Source organism: Cimex lectularius, unplaced genomic scaffold (assembly GCF_000648675.2).
Source record: "Cimex lectularius strain Harlan isolate CLEC.00 unplaced genomic scaffold, Clec_2.1 scaffold51, whole genome shotgun sequence".
Classification (NCBI taxonomy): Eukaryota; Metazoa; Arthropoda; class Insecta; order Hemiptera; family Cimicidae; genus Cimex; species Cimex lectularius.
In genome coordinates this window covers 139,149-153,802 of record NW_019392674.1, presented here as the reverse complement: position 1 = coordinate 153,802, position 14,654 = coordinate 139,149, and the positions used below count along the sequence as shown (strand labels likewise).

General features: G+C 31.5%; 1 protein-coding gene across 1 annotated transcript; it reads left to right on the top strand.

Annotated features, from left to right (window-relative positions):
* The first annotated feature begins 5,987 nt into the window (after positions 1-5,987).
* On the top strand, positions 5,988-11,013 carry LOC106662081. The gene is made up of 4 exons (XM_014385889.2): positions 5,988-6,303; positions 6,367-6,581; positions 8,637-9,023; positions 10,647-11,013. Exons 1-3 carry the CDS (start codon positions 6,026-6,028, stop codon positions 9,017-9,019), a joined length of 876 nt encoding a protein of 291 aa, XP_014241375.1. The 5' UTR covers positions 5,988-6,025; the 3' UTR covers positions 9,020-9,023; positions 10,647-11,013.
* Positions 11,014-14,654: the final 3,641 nt, after the last annotated feature.

Genomic DNA, 14,654 nt, shown 5'->3' with positions numbered 1-14,654 from the left:
TATCTCTCTCTATCTCTCTCTCTCTCTCTATATATATATATACATATACATATATATATAAACTAAACACAAACAATTATCGCCCACTACCAGCTGAACAACTAAACAAACGTACAACTATTAAAAAAAGTAAAACATGCATTAACAATAATTTAAAAAAATTTTGTATTAACGAATAAAATCAATCTAAAATAAAATAAAAACAGTCAATTTTTTTCATGAGAATATTAAAAATTCCTGATGAGCAATATTTACCATGATCGTCTAATTGTCTTCTTTATTTCCATGTTGGTTGTCTTTAGAAAATTATACGGTTTTTGCCCTATATTGTTTTAACTATTTATTGAAAATTTCTGTTTTTGTTTGAAAATTTCTAAACATTATTCACGTAAAATATTACCAGCCATAAAACAAAACTAAGACAAATAAAAATCATAATTTAATACACCAATAAAATTACAAATCATCACATTTCAAAAATAAACTAATAAAAAGATCAAATTAAAAAAAAATGCCGCAACAAACCATAAATGAAAAATTCAAACAAAACAATATGAAGACATATACACTAAAACAAATTATCCGCATAAATAATGAATTTTATATATATATATATATATATATATATATATTGCATAAGCAGAAACAAAGCTAAACACACAACCAGCTGAACAACTAAACACACGTACAGCTATATAAGAAAGTCCAACTTAACACAAATACGCGTTAATATTTTTGCACTGAACAAAGCAAGAATTTAACTAGAAGGTATGAGTTTAGAAGAAAACAACACAACCTTTATTGTCCAATGTAGGGGAGAGTTTGAATGAACAGGTTTATTACATCAAACACTTCATTTCGATGTAAAAAATGGATGAAATTGAGTGCTTAAACTATATTATGATTTTTTCAGCTCGTTAAATGAACCATCAAGTCGATTGTTCGATAAGCAAATGGGGAAATACTTTCGCCGTGTTTACTTTCTACCAGATCGGATATTGCTTTCAGATCGTGACTTATGGGAAAAAAATCGGCCGGACAATAGCTCATGAAAATTTACATTTTAGACACGGCGCGTAGCCACCGTTCCGTTAAGCCGGCGGGAGTACGGTTGAGTGTAAGCATCTTTGGTAATTTTCTCTGATGACAGGGGGGAAACTGGGTACCCTCGGGCCCTTGAGCTATTAGCCCATATCATTAATTATCTACCCCTATAGGAGCACTTATGTGAGAAATTGTTGGTCCAATTCTTTTCCCTCTCCAAGCCGAGCAAACCACTTTCGGACTCTGCTATTTCCCCTTCATCAGGAATGTGGGAACGTCCCAGTTCCTGTAGTTTACGCCGAGCCGCATTGTTTCCGTTTTAAGGCTAATTTGCTATTTTACGAAAAAGGCAATTCTAAATTGTAATCCTAGTTTTGTTTCTCCAACTACTAAACCCATATATTACCAATCTAACGGAAAAAATACAATCTTTATATTTTTCCTTCGATAAAATAAAATATATTTTTCAAATTACATTAAAAATAATTTCAGGTCAAAGTCACAGTGCAATAAATAAATTTATACTACTTAAACTAAAATTAAAAATAATAATGTCTTGTTCAATTCTATCAGATTATAAATATTTCCGTACTAACGCCAATTTTATATAATTGCAAGTTCACAAAATAAAAGTTGGTATAAAAATATTTCCTACGATCTAAGAGTACTGTGAACTAAAAAATGCACTTCACTAGTTTTATGTGCAATCTTTCCTCATCTGCATTCATGATTAACGAGGATCAGATATTCTCACATTTCAAAACCTTACGAAATAACAAACAATATCGGAGTGTTGGCGTATAATTTGTCACTAAAGATCAAGTCAAATGAGCTGTACCAAATAGTAAAGAAACATTACAATTGATTATTACATTTAACAACAATTTTTAAAACTAAAAAATTACTTGGAATTGCCAACGCGTTAAAAAAACGAATTCTAACCCGTAATGTCACATCATTAATAAAACCATTAATGAGGTTGATGATTATTTGGAGATCGTGAGATGCTGTCTGGTGTGACGTAGGTTTTAGAGAAAAAAAATTTATTTATTGTGCCAAATTTTCATCTTTATTGAGATCTACTTCACGGCTCAAAGGGGGACACTCTCAACGCGACCCACAAGAATGACATTTCTACATAGAAAACAAACACTTTGAGCTCTGATGATGATCTCAACAAAGATCGAAACGTTGGCAAGATAAAGAAAATGTTTTGCGAAAACTTACGTCACACCAAACCGCATCTCATGATCTCAAAATAATCATTAACTAACGGACACTAAACACACACACATTAATGAGGTTATTGAAATTTTTAGAATGCTGAATAAACTACAAAAATAGTAAATACATAATTACTTATGTAAAATAATTATCTGTATCCCACATTTGCCTCTCTTGACAATACTCTTGTGACCTATGGGTCTGAGCAGCACAATCACATTCCCACAAAGTAAACAACCCCAAACGAATCTTAAAAATAATACAATAAGCGCCATGCAACAGTCAATTTGGACCGAAAATGGTGTCTTTTATCATTCTAATCCCATGAAAAGGTCCTTATTGCATTGATAAACTACAACAATACGTTTACAGGACCTCCATGCATTACACAAATACTATGTCAATTAAGCCATATGTATTGTACGTAAATATACTTACTATATGTTTATTATATTTTTGTTAAGATTGAACAATATTAACATTTTTGAACTATTGTGTTTGTTTAGATAGATGGATGTAATATGCAAAGATTAGTGTTTCTTTAACTCATACATCCCACATAAATTAATTTTATTATAATAATAAAATACACGAACGATGGGATAACTAACATTACAGTTATCAATATACCCTAAAACCGTGCAAGACACTACACCTGACCGTTTTAGAAACTATGTTTTATTGCTTTAATTATATGAAAAAGAAAAATATTTTCCTAAAAAAGTTATGTATCTGGTTTACATTTATCAATTTATATTTGAGGTAAAAATTGTTAAATTTAAATGTCTAGTAAGACTTCCTGATTAAAGGACGAAACAATTTTATCATAGAAGTGATCTCAATAAATATGCTAAATATAAAATAGTCAAAAACACACCAAAGGTTGAATTTATAACTTCCTTAATTATATTAATTTACTGTTAGTATAATACGAATAACTACATAAAATAGACATAATACCTTATGTATTTGCTAACATTCAAAACTTCAAATTGACGTAATAAAATATATTTACAAAACTTGATTTAAAAAAAACCATTCCAAGTGTCACTTTATGTTTTCAGTCGACTTTCGCTTAATTTTTATATTTCTTTTTCTGCCTCACCACGAGACGACTTTCGATTTTATTTTTTCTAAAATGTTAATCAGCTCGAATTATTCAAATCACGATTTCTTATTTGAGATATTTTTGTATCGATGTAACAGTTTTAACAATAAATTAATGATTTTGCGTAAGAACGTTTTTTAAAAGGGTTTTGGCATTGACCAAATTTATTATTATTAATAATTTTCTTTTTTTTACAGTTTATAATGACAAATTTATATAAGTCCAATGTAATGTGTGGTGATCAGTTGTGATCTGAAGATGATCTCAATAAAGATCGAAACGTTGGCACGATAAAGAAAATGTTTTTCTGAAACCTATCACATCAGACCGCATCTCACGATTTCTGAATAATTGTCCAATGTAATGTTGTTCATTAAATAATAAAGTACATTTGGCAAAGTATCTTAGGCGACGAAGTTTAAGTTACTTCTCTGTGCACAATATTATTTTTATACATTAAATTATTGAAATACCAATACAACAAAAAAGAATACACGACTAGTTATGACAAGACATTGCATAAAATTTTGACAGCTTATTGCAAATCACGCAGATATAATTAAATTTGCTCTGAATGTTTATATTTAGGTTTAAAAGCATTAAATATTTTCCTTTGACTTTCGATTCGAAAGCACGACTTTCATTTAGTATTTTGGACATCTGTAAAGCAATACCAAGAGTAAATACGATGTAAGTATGAACGGATTGACATGGAAAACATATAAAGACAACTCACTTATCGGTGAGGCTCGTCTTGAAAAACTAAATAATTACTATTACAAAGTCATTTTATTTATTTCTTCGTCACTACGTGTGGCATCGTATGTACATCGGGGTTTGAATCGACTGGGATTATCTGGAATTGTAGTGGAACTGAGCTGGCGAAACACAAACAAGGCAATGAGATGTGTGGGAAGGGACCAAAGGGTAAAGAGGTAATTAAAAAGAATGGTGTGACGCACTGCAGATGGTTTTTTAAGGTTTCTGCATGGATGAATCTTTATGCCGGGACAGGATTGTTGAAACATCAGCAAAAGTGGAGTCAAGTGTTTCTGCAAGGATAGGATTGTCATTTTACATAGTGTAAAGGAGAGGTCCAAGAATGCTCCCTTGAGGGACGCCGGTTTGGATAGATAGAGGATATCGTTATGCCCTTTCTAACTCTGAAATAACGATCAGACAGGGATGATTTTAAATGGATAGAATGCCCTTCAGCTGCCAAACCCTGCCAAATGCTTGAAAGTTTTAAGAAACACACTACGTTAAAAAAATTTGATTATATTCTTCTGTTGGCTGATAATTTTAGACTAATGAAATGTATTACATCAACTGTCTACTGTATTACATCCTATAAGCAATTTTATGCTAAATAATTTACCTATTTGACATATTTTCTTATGAGTTACTCTAAAAACTGCCGATGCAGATATAAAAAATTGGCCTGACAATATATTAATTAATATTTCCTAATTGTTTATTAACAGTAATTAATCTATCTATTATTATTTATATAATATTTTGTTTACAACATTTAAAGAGGTAATATTTACTGAAAATTTACGAATGGTTTGTAAATAATTATTAATTAATTAATTATTCTTAGGGACACCAGTCCCAGAATAAAGTTATTTTTCTTCTTCTTCTTCTTAAATAAACTCTTTTTTTTACAATATGCTAATTTGGAAGGAAGAGTAGTCAATAAATAATATTACAATAATATTATTAAATTAATGTCAATAATATTCTTAGTATCAGATAGTTTTTATGTTATTGTCTATGTTTTTATGTTATTTTTTTTGTCCATTTTAATTGTTCATTTTCAGTTCCATTTACGTTGATCGCAAGAGGTAATGTATTATTTATTAGTCATAATAAATCTGATAATATGGATCTCGGTAAGATCGACTGAGAAAAAAACAATTCAATTGTTTTCTGGCATGCGTTCGACCTATTTTAAGCTCATCTTCAGCGCAAAACAATCCTAAAGTACCAATTGATATAATTATTTTATTAATAAATGATTTAAAATTTGTTTGAAGGTCTGAAGAATAATAATACAGTCCTTGGCAATATTGGGACTGAATCTATCTTCGAAGAATTGGCCATGATGATGACTTTAAAATAGGTCGAAAACTTAGCAGATAGCAAACGAATTTGTTTTTTCATTCAGATTATTCGTGAGCAAAAAAGTGGTCAATATATATAAAAATATTTTAAACGTAATCTATCTAGTCATTTAATGTATTAAACTCTAACCATCCCTAATACATAATTGAATAGTTTGTATTGTTTTTGAAATGAGCGTTTTATTAGACTGGCTTTCGCTTAATCTTCATATATTAATTTTTTAACACACCATTTCAAAATCCGGTTTTACTTTCGTTTTTTCTCAACGCATAGATTTCGGTGTGATAAACTCCATTAGTTATATGTTTGAAAATAGAAAAATTGTGAAAAGGAAGAGCAGACGGGTCGTTGAGTGACGATTGAAAAGCAATCGGAGAGAGGTGTAATTAATTAAAAAATCATATATATCTGAGGATGTAGCCGGAATGGGCCGGTCGCGCTGACCCCCATTGGAAGCCGAGTGGGGGAAAGTTGAAGTATAAAAAGGAAAGAGTGGTGCAACTCGGAAACAGAACGTGAAGGATGACTAAGACGATAGGTCTCTTTTTCCTCGCCCTGGGGCTTGCTAACGCCCTGCCGTCCATGCAGCAGGAGAACTCGAGAAACGCCATCCAGACATCGGACGACCTCGTCGACAACATATACTCGGACTGCCTCAACAAAGGATCCGTTTCGTGCGTCAAATACAAGCTTTTTACATTCGTCGACAAAGTCCTGGGAAGCAAGGACTCCTTCACTCTCACAGAAGGAGTCACTCTAGTCAAGAACCCTGGAGCCGTATCAGGAGACGGTGCTCCTAGGTACGTACGATTTTCCTAGGTTTTTCATTCGAACGGTTAAAAATATTTATTTTTTCTTTGTAGATCATTATCTGCTGATGACATCCAGAAAGAAGATGTCGAGACCCTTCTTGCTTCTAGAGTGGAAAGATTCCTATCAACTCATACTCTCAAATTTGACTTGAAAGGTTCCGAAGTCATAGACGCTGTTTCCTCTGCCGGCAGAGCTCTCGGAGATGTCGCTGACACTTTCGGATTGACGGAAGAAGACGGAAATGAAGAATCCGGAAGGAAGAAGGGTAAGAAATGACTGAAACTGACAATAAAATATGACTATGTAAATTGAGTACGAACCAACTCTATATCTAAAAATAACCAGTTAAAGCCTACAAAATATTTTATTAACTTTTTATAAAAATCGACTGACTTTAATTTACTAGTGTTTTTCTGTCGAAGTACTTACTTGCAAACGTACAAATTATTTCAAACAAGTAGAGAAATCAAATTTCATCATAAAAAAAATTCCTATACAATTTTAAATAAACGGAAAACAAAGTTTTTCTTACAGTAATGATCAAAACTGTCGGTTTAAATTAGTTATTCAAGCAAAACAGAAGGTTGTTGATTCACAATTTTGTGATGATTGTGGTACATCAAATTCTGAAAATTTTATGCAGGATACACCTGAACATAGTCCACACCCAATTTTCTTATTTCTCAGCTTAATGTCCTTAATGTCCGTGATTTTATGGACAATCTTACAAAAAAAACTTCCGTCTCCATTATTTTTACAAATTTTGGGCGTGGAATTTTATTTTTAAATATTTATTTTGTGATCAATCAATTGGACTGTTAGAAATATTCCAAAAACATCAAGTACATAGAGACAATTTTCTACCAATGAAAACATACAATATTAATATATCAATAATTAATTTTAAAAGAAGAATTTACTAGTAAAAATTTGTGCATGATTTTTTGAACAAGAAAAAAGATTAAGTCAACTAAAAATAATCCAAACAACTAGACATGATTTATTACGAATAAAAATTACCAAAGAGCGCTTTATGATGCAATGAAAAATTCTCTAAAGACTTACATAAAAAATTGAAGTTGAACCTTGTTCAAATTTCATTTTCATGTTCTCTTATTAGAAAAAAATTCCAGGCGTTAAATTTACTTTTACGTTAATATTTGTTCCATAACCAATCCGTCCTATAGGTTTTGCTCCATGAGATAATATTACGAAAACTTACAAAATCCAGTGGCTCCATACGATTTTTTCCGAATACAGAAATTACAAAATATCCGAAAATGTTTAGTAAAATTTCTCATTGATATTAATATCCTACATATATACATATTTTTATTGTAATAATTCTGTCAACATCGAACAATTTTGGGATGATTTTTTCCATAAAAAGTTCTGAATATGTATCTTCACTTTATTCCAAAAGATTTCTCATGATGTATCAATTGTCATATGAATGCAACGTTTTTCTTGAGAAGTTATAGATCACATGCTTAAAAGTTTTTGTACACAAAGTTAAACAAAATTTCCAATTTATAATCTTGTCTTTTACAGATTTTATCAGTGTCAACATTAAATGTAAAACAAGACAATCTGTCATTAGGAATATGTGATGTTTACTTTATCAATCAAAATCCGCATCAATATGCAACTTCGTAGATTTTTGAAATAGAAAATACGTATATTCAAACATTCTATTACCTGATTTAAAGCACAAGTTGTATTGAACTTTTAAAATGATGAATCTGTGTATTGCAAGGATGAAAGAGTTTCATTTTACTTAAAATTTGTTTAATTAATGAATTTTATTACGCGGAGACATAAAAGACGATGTTCATAGGTAAAAATCAAGGAAATGCACAACGGTAGTGGCTATACAAGATGTCACGCTCTACATCATTTTTTATCTTTTCCTTTTCATTAATTTTCCCCCGCGATTACTACACGGTTTATTAATTTTTAAAAGAAAGTACAAAAAATAAATGAGCGAAGTTTTAAGAATTTTCAATTTGAAAATAGTACTTTCCATTGTGTTTCTTCAAAGGGCTAAAATAACGGGAAAATATGTTTGGAATTGCTAAAAAATGACACGAAAATTTGAAAAAATGTGTTTTTTTTTATAATCGATCACTTTTTACTTTCACAATTTATAAAGATTTAGGGCTTCGGGCGGTTTTTGATTGATTTGTTAAGGTGGTATGAAGTACCTAGTTTGAATAATACCAAATCACTCAATGTTAGTTTGTATTTATATATTGTGAATAAATTATTATTTTATTTTGTCCCCCTGGGGTTTATTAAATATTTTTAATTGTATTGATAGGTAAAAAAGCTGGAAAAATCCTGCTCCCACTTCTCCTGATGATGAAACTTAAGGCGGCGGCTATGATCCCAGTCGCTCTCGGAGCGATCGCCCTCATCGCCGGTAAAGCTTTGCTCATCGGCAAGATCGCCCTGCTCCTCTCAGCGATCATCGGCCTCAAGAAGCTCCTCTCCCACCAGCACAAATCAGTCACGTACGAGATCGTCTCGCACCCTCATCACTCGAGCAGTCACGAGCACCACCACGAAGGCTTCTCTTCGGGAGGCGGCGACGTCGGAAGCTTCGGGGGTGGCGGTGGCGGACACGGAGGACATGGAGGTTGGGGAAGGAGTGGCGATGCCCACGACATGGCCTACAGCAGCTATCAGCCAAAGGCCCAATAAAAAGGTTCGTTTTTTTAATTAAATAACCGTAGTTTTAACTTGTAAGATCAAAACGCACCGAACCCAATTAAGATCTGACCCATCTCAATGACTCAAAGTTAAAATCATCAGAAACTAATAGTAGGAAATTAATCAATTTAAAATTTATAAGTATATAAATATTTATAAGTACAATATCAATAAAAAAATATATTTTCCAGTTACCACTTGGCGGTTTTGTTTAAAAAACTTATTGAATTTTGACATTATTGGAGTTTGACATTATGTTTAGTGGCCTAATTGATCAAATTACTTCTTTTGAGCTATCGTGACTTCGATCCATTCGGACACCAACTACCCATTTCAACCTATAACCCGAACAGATATCGAAGTCTCGAAAGCTCAAGTGGTAAGAGCAGCGGCGTGTTAAGCCGAAGGTCGTGGGTTCGAATCCCGCTCGGGGCAATGCTGTTTAGTGGTCTAATTGACCATATTAATTACTTCAATTAATTATTCTTTTTATATAAGGTCTTGGTTGAGATGAAAAAGTTAATGTCACGAGCGGGATTCGAACCCACCCCGTGCTCAGCCGAAGGTCGTGGGTTCGAATCCCGCTCGTGGCACTAAATTTTTCTTCTCAACCAAGTTCTTACATAAAAAGAATAATTATTGATTAAATTTAAACTTTGTAATCTTCAATACTGTAAAAATTTAAAAGAAGCTCGACATCATCTGCTGATCTGAGGTTACCAAACTATCTCCTCATAAAATAAATTGAAGATATTAATTTGTTTATTTAGAACAAAATGATTCCACTCTCTTTTCACAGTTAGATGAGCCACAAATTAGTAAACATTTCGCTTTTTTTAAAGGAACTTGTTGTTTTTTTTATGTCTGTTAGCAATTTGGTGATTTCGAATGAAGTGTACAGCGAGAATAAGCGGATCAGGGATGATCAACCTCCAGACAAGTCCAAATTCCAGTCATTGTAGTTTTACTTCATAACCATACCTTTGGTCAAAATCGGATCCTCCTCTATCTGAAAATTTCCGAAAAACCTATCTCCGGTCAAACGCGGCTTTTAACCGGAATTTTCCCCTAGGTGAACACCTGAAACAGGTACCTGACGCTCTACTGACCCAGAACCCCTTAATATATGGTTCCCGATCCGACTGCCTCGACTACTTTCCCACAGGAGAACCGGTTCGGGGAAGAAAGCTTCCAGGATACTTGACCTGCCGATTAGAAAGTAACCTACGACCTTTTATATCTATCTGCTCACTGCACTAATCACTCGTTACCTTTTACGTTCAGTTTTTTCTCTCACTCAATTGCCTTTTTACAAGAGGCCGTGAGACGGTTCCGTTTTGATTATATTATCGACTGGAGAGATCAAAGGTTATAGTTTTTTTAATTTCAAAAAAATTGGTCTTTATTAATAATGTACGTATAATTAGAAAACACTTCTACACATTATGGATTAATCATTTTGATTGAGGAAGTTCTCTGAATAAACAAATTACCTAGCATAACTCCCGTTTAATTCACCGTAATGCAAACTGCATAAATTAATAATATATAAAATATTGTATTTATTATGTGATTTCAAGATTTTATTTCCTAATCGACTATGTTTGTTTGTTTGCAGGTTGCTCAAGGAAAGTTCCATGAACAAGTACAAAAACTATTCAGCCATTTTATTTATTTAATTTAAATATTTTTTTCTTTAAAAATATATAATTATTTATTGATTTATTGAATGGACAAACCATCGACGAAACGCGGACTGGACGTGCAAGACAAGACGACACGGACAAGGCAATTTTTAAAACCAAAGAACTTAGACTATAGTATTTCTGTTTCTTTTGTGTTTTCTTTCGAAGTATTAATTAAAAAAAAGAAAAACTTTATACAATTTTCACTTCTACTTGACACCTTTTCTTCTGGCTTGACTGGACTAATTTACGTTTAGGATACCTCAGGGAACTGCTTGTAAATAAACCGACCTTAAACAATTTGTTTCAATTTTTTTATTTGCTTTTGCTATCTGCTTTCTAGCTTACTCTTTTATCTTATAGTATTATTAAAATTAGTTTTAAGGATCTTAACGTGCCAACAAGACAGTAAACTAACTGACGACAACGTACCTAGGTAAGAAAATACGTTTTAATTGTTAGAAACAGAACTTGACAACGGATATTTCTTATTCAACTCGAGCTAATGGACATACGACTATACAAAGACGTTCGACGAATTTTAAGCATGTTTTAAATAAATTTATTTATTAAATAGTTGCTTTTTTAGACTATTGCCGATCGCTTCTACCCACATTTTAGACATTTAACAATTGCAATCACGACTGACCTTACTTTTATAAACGTGTACTTTAACGCTCAACGCATACGACACTCGACTGACATGAATATTCAAACGAAACATTTTTTTCACCCGCTTTTCAAAATTCGTGGGTGATACGCACTGGCCACTCCGGAGATGTTGCTTTTTTATAAAAGATTATTTATTGATTATTACTGTTTTAATAAACTGTTGTGATTGAATATTTGTTTTTGTTGCTAAAACCCCCTTTCTTTCTGATCCTTTTTGGCGAATAAATTTCAATTAACTACACGTAAAGATGAAACAGCAATTTTCCTTCATAGCTTCTAATTAGTGTCGTGCTATACCCGAAAATATTCGATTATATTGGTATCGTAAGAAATATTCGATACTACTCAAATATCGACAGAAATTATTCGATACTAACGAGTTCTTACTCATACCAGTACTTTTTCGTTTATTCATAACTGATCAACTTACTATTGTGGAAATTTAAACGTTAAATTGCGCTCATGCGTTAAAATAATCAAGAAATTGCTTTTTTAAGTTTTTTTTTTTTACACAGTGGGTACGTAGGTAAGAATAAGAAAAAGCTGCCAACAGTTCAACATAATTGATATTTCAATTTTATCGTTATCGAGTTTTGAGAAAATTGATCTACGGGTGTTTGGTTTTCAAATGTTTCAAAAGATAAGACGTTTTCAAGCACAGTTTACAGGAAGCAGATGATTCAGTTTTCTTAGAAAAATAACCTCTCAAGGCCTCAAAAAATACTACTTAAGTATCGACAGAAATTTTTCGACACTAACAAGTATTTACTCATATGAGTAGTTTTTCGTTTATTTATAAATGATCTACTTACTTTTGTGGACTTCGGTTAAAATACGCTCATGTATTAAAATAATCAAGAAATTGCTCTTTGTTTTTCATTTTTAAGTATTTTTTTTATACAGTGGGTATGTAGTTAAGAACAAGCAAAAGATACCAACACATTTCAACATAATTGATATTTCAATTTTATCGTTATCGCGTTTTGAGAAAATTGATCTACGAGTGTTTGGTTTTCAAAATATGCCAATTTCAAATGTTTCAAAAGATAAGACGTATTCCTGTACAGTTTGCAGGATGCCGACGATTCAGTTTTCTTAGTTAAATAACCTCACAAGGCCTAAAAAAATACTACTTAAATATTGACAGAAATTTTTCGATACTAACAAGTAGTTACTCATATGAGTAGTTTTTCGTTTATTTATAAATGATCTATTACTATTCCCTTTTCCTTACTAAATTAGTTGTAACCATTTATAAGATATATTCGATTCATTAATTTGTTATTAATATAGGAAGTTTTTTATGTTCAACTGGTACAGAATTATTATTTTATTTTTTATAACCGTATTAATCCCACAATGATGATCTACTTACCATTGTGGACTTCGGTTAAAATACGCTCATGTATTAAAATAATCAAGAAATTGCTTTGTTTTTTCATTTTTAAGTATTTTTTTCTACAGTGGGTATGTAGGTAAGAACAAGGAAAAGATACCAACACATTTCAACATAATTGATATTTCAATTTTATCGTTATTATCGGGTTGTCCGGAAAATAATGCAGGATTTTAAGTTTTCATTAAAAAAAATCTATATAAAATATTCTGTTTACGTTTACAGGATTACTCATTTGTANGAGAGTATGGGAAATTATTTTGATTAAAGAACATTGCTTTAAAGTAACTAGTTTCTTTTTTTTTGTTTAATACCAAAATCCTGCATTATTTTCCGGACAACCCATTAATATAAGAAGTTTTTTATGTTTAACTGGTACAGAATTATTATTTTATTTTTTATAACCGTATTAATCCCACAACGTTATAAATACACGCTCCCACAACGTTATAATTTGGAAAAGGTAATCCACCTTGACGGTTCTTATTTTTCCTTATTTTTTTAAAACTTCCTGTTCCGTCCAAACTGCCCTTTTCAAAAGCACGATTCGATCTGCCCCTTCAGCCGTTCTTTCTTTTCCCCTTCAATCCTTTTGTTACACCTACTACTGTCGGGCGGGTATTTTGAAATTTATCGTGATAACGGAAACTCTGTGTATAAAATAAATACACCCAGCAGGCTTGAAACAAAATGATGCAAGGTACACTTAATTGGAAACACAGAAAACATCTCACCCAGAACCACAAAAAACCTCAACAATTCATACAAAATTAACTTAGAAATAAAACAAAAACCAAATTTTTATGACGGTAAAACACACAAAAAAATCAAGAAATACCAACCGGCTAACACAATAACAAATATAGACTTGTCAAAAGCTAGTTTATAAATAAAATACTCCGATAAAACCAACACAATGATACTATTACTATCTCGATTGGCAAAATAACACGCTACTGAAAAATTTGCAATACTGAAACATTTCTGAAGTTTGAAATAATTGTCTGAAAAATAAATAGGGTGAAAAGATGGTACACTATGTAACGTTGTGGGCTCAGTATTTATCATTGATCACATTTTCAATTTTGATTTTTTACCACTCTACGAATAAAACAACATAAATTTCTAAAATTTTAAAAAGATTGGCTTATTACGAATGACATGAAGTAAAAAACATTAAATTTTCATTAACAAAATTAGCAATTTGGACAAAAATTTCTTATATACACAGTTTATTATTTTTAATTCAGCATTATTCTCTGCAATAAATGTATAAAAATCCCTTTCAAGGGTTAATATTAATTAGTTCGAAATGTTCATTTCTGTGACAATTAAGTGAAAAAGGATAGATGGATGGATTAAAAACTATTGTGGACTTTGGTTAAAATACGTTCATGCGTTAAAATAATCAAGAAATTGCTTTCTTTTTGCATTTTTAAGTATTTTTTTCACACAGTGGGTACGTAGGTAAGAACAAGGAAAAGCTGCCAACATATTTCAACATAATTGATATTTCAATTTTATCATTATCGAGTTTTGAAAAAATTAATCTACGGGTGTTTGGTTTTCAAATGTTTCAAAAGATAAGACTTATTCAAGCACAGTTTACAGGATGGAGACGATTCAGTTTTCTTAGTAAAATAACCTCACAAGGCTTCAAAAAATACTACTTCAGTATCGACAGAAATTTTTCGATACTAACGAGTAATTACTCATATGAGTAGTTTTTCGTTTATTTATAAATTATCAACTTACAATTGTTGACTTTGGTTAAAATACGCCCATGCGTTAAATAATCAAGATCAATTTTATCGTTATCGAGTTTTGAGAAAATTGATCAACGGGTGTTTTGTTTTCAAATGTTTGAAAAGAT

Excerpts from the sequence above, each read along its gene's own strand:
- LOC106662081 (XM_014385889.2), top strand. The coding sequence starts at position 6,026 with ATGACTAAGACGATAGGTCTCTTTTTCCTCGCCCTGGGGCTTGCTAAC. Across the intron at positions 6,304-6,366 it reads TCAGGAGACGGTGCTCCTAG|ATCATTATCTGCTGATGACA; the intron begins GTACGTACGATT and ends TTTTCTTTGTAG. Across the intron at positions 6,582-8,636 it reads AGAATCCGGAAGGAAGAAGG|GTAAAAAAGCTGGAAAAATC; the intron begins GTAAGAAATGAC and ends TTGTATTGATAG.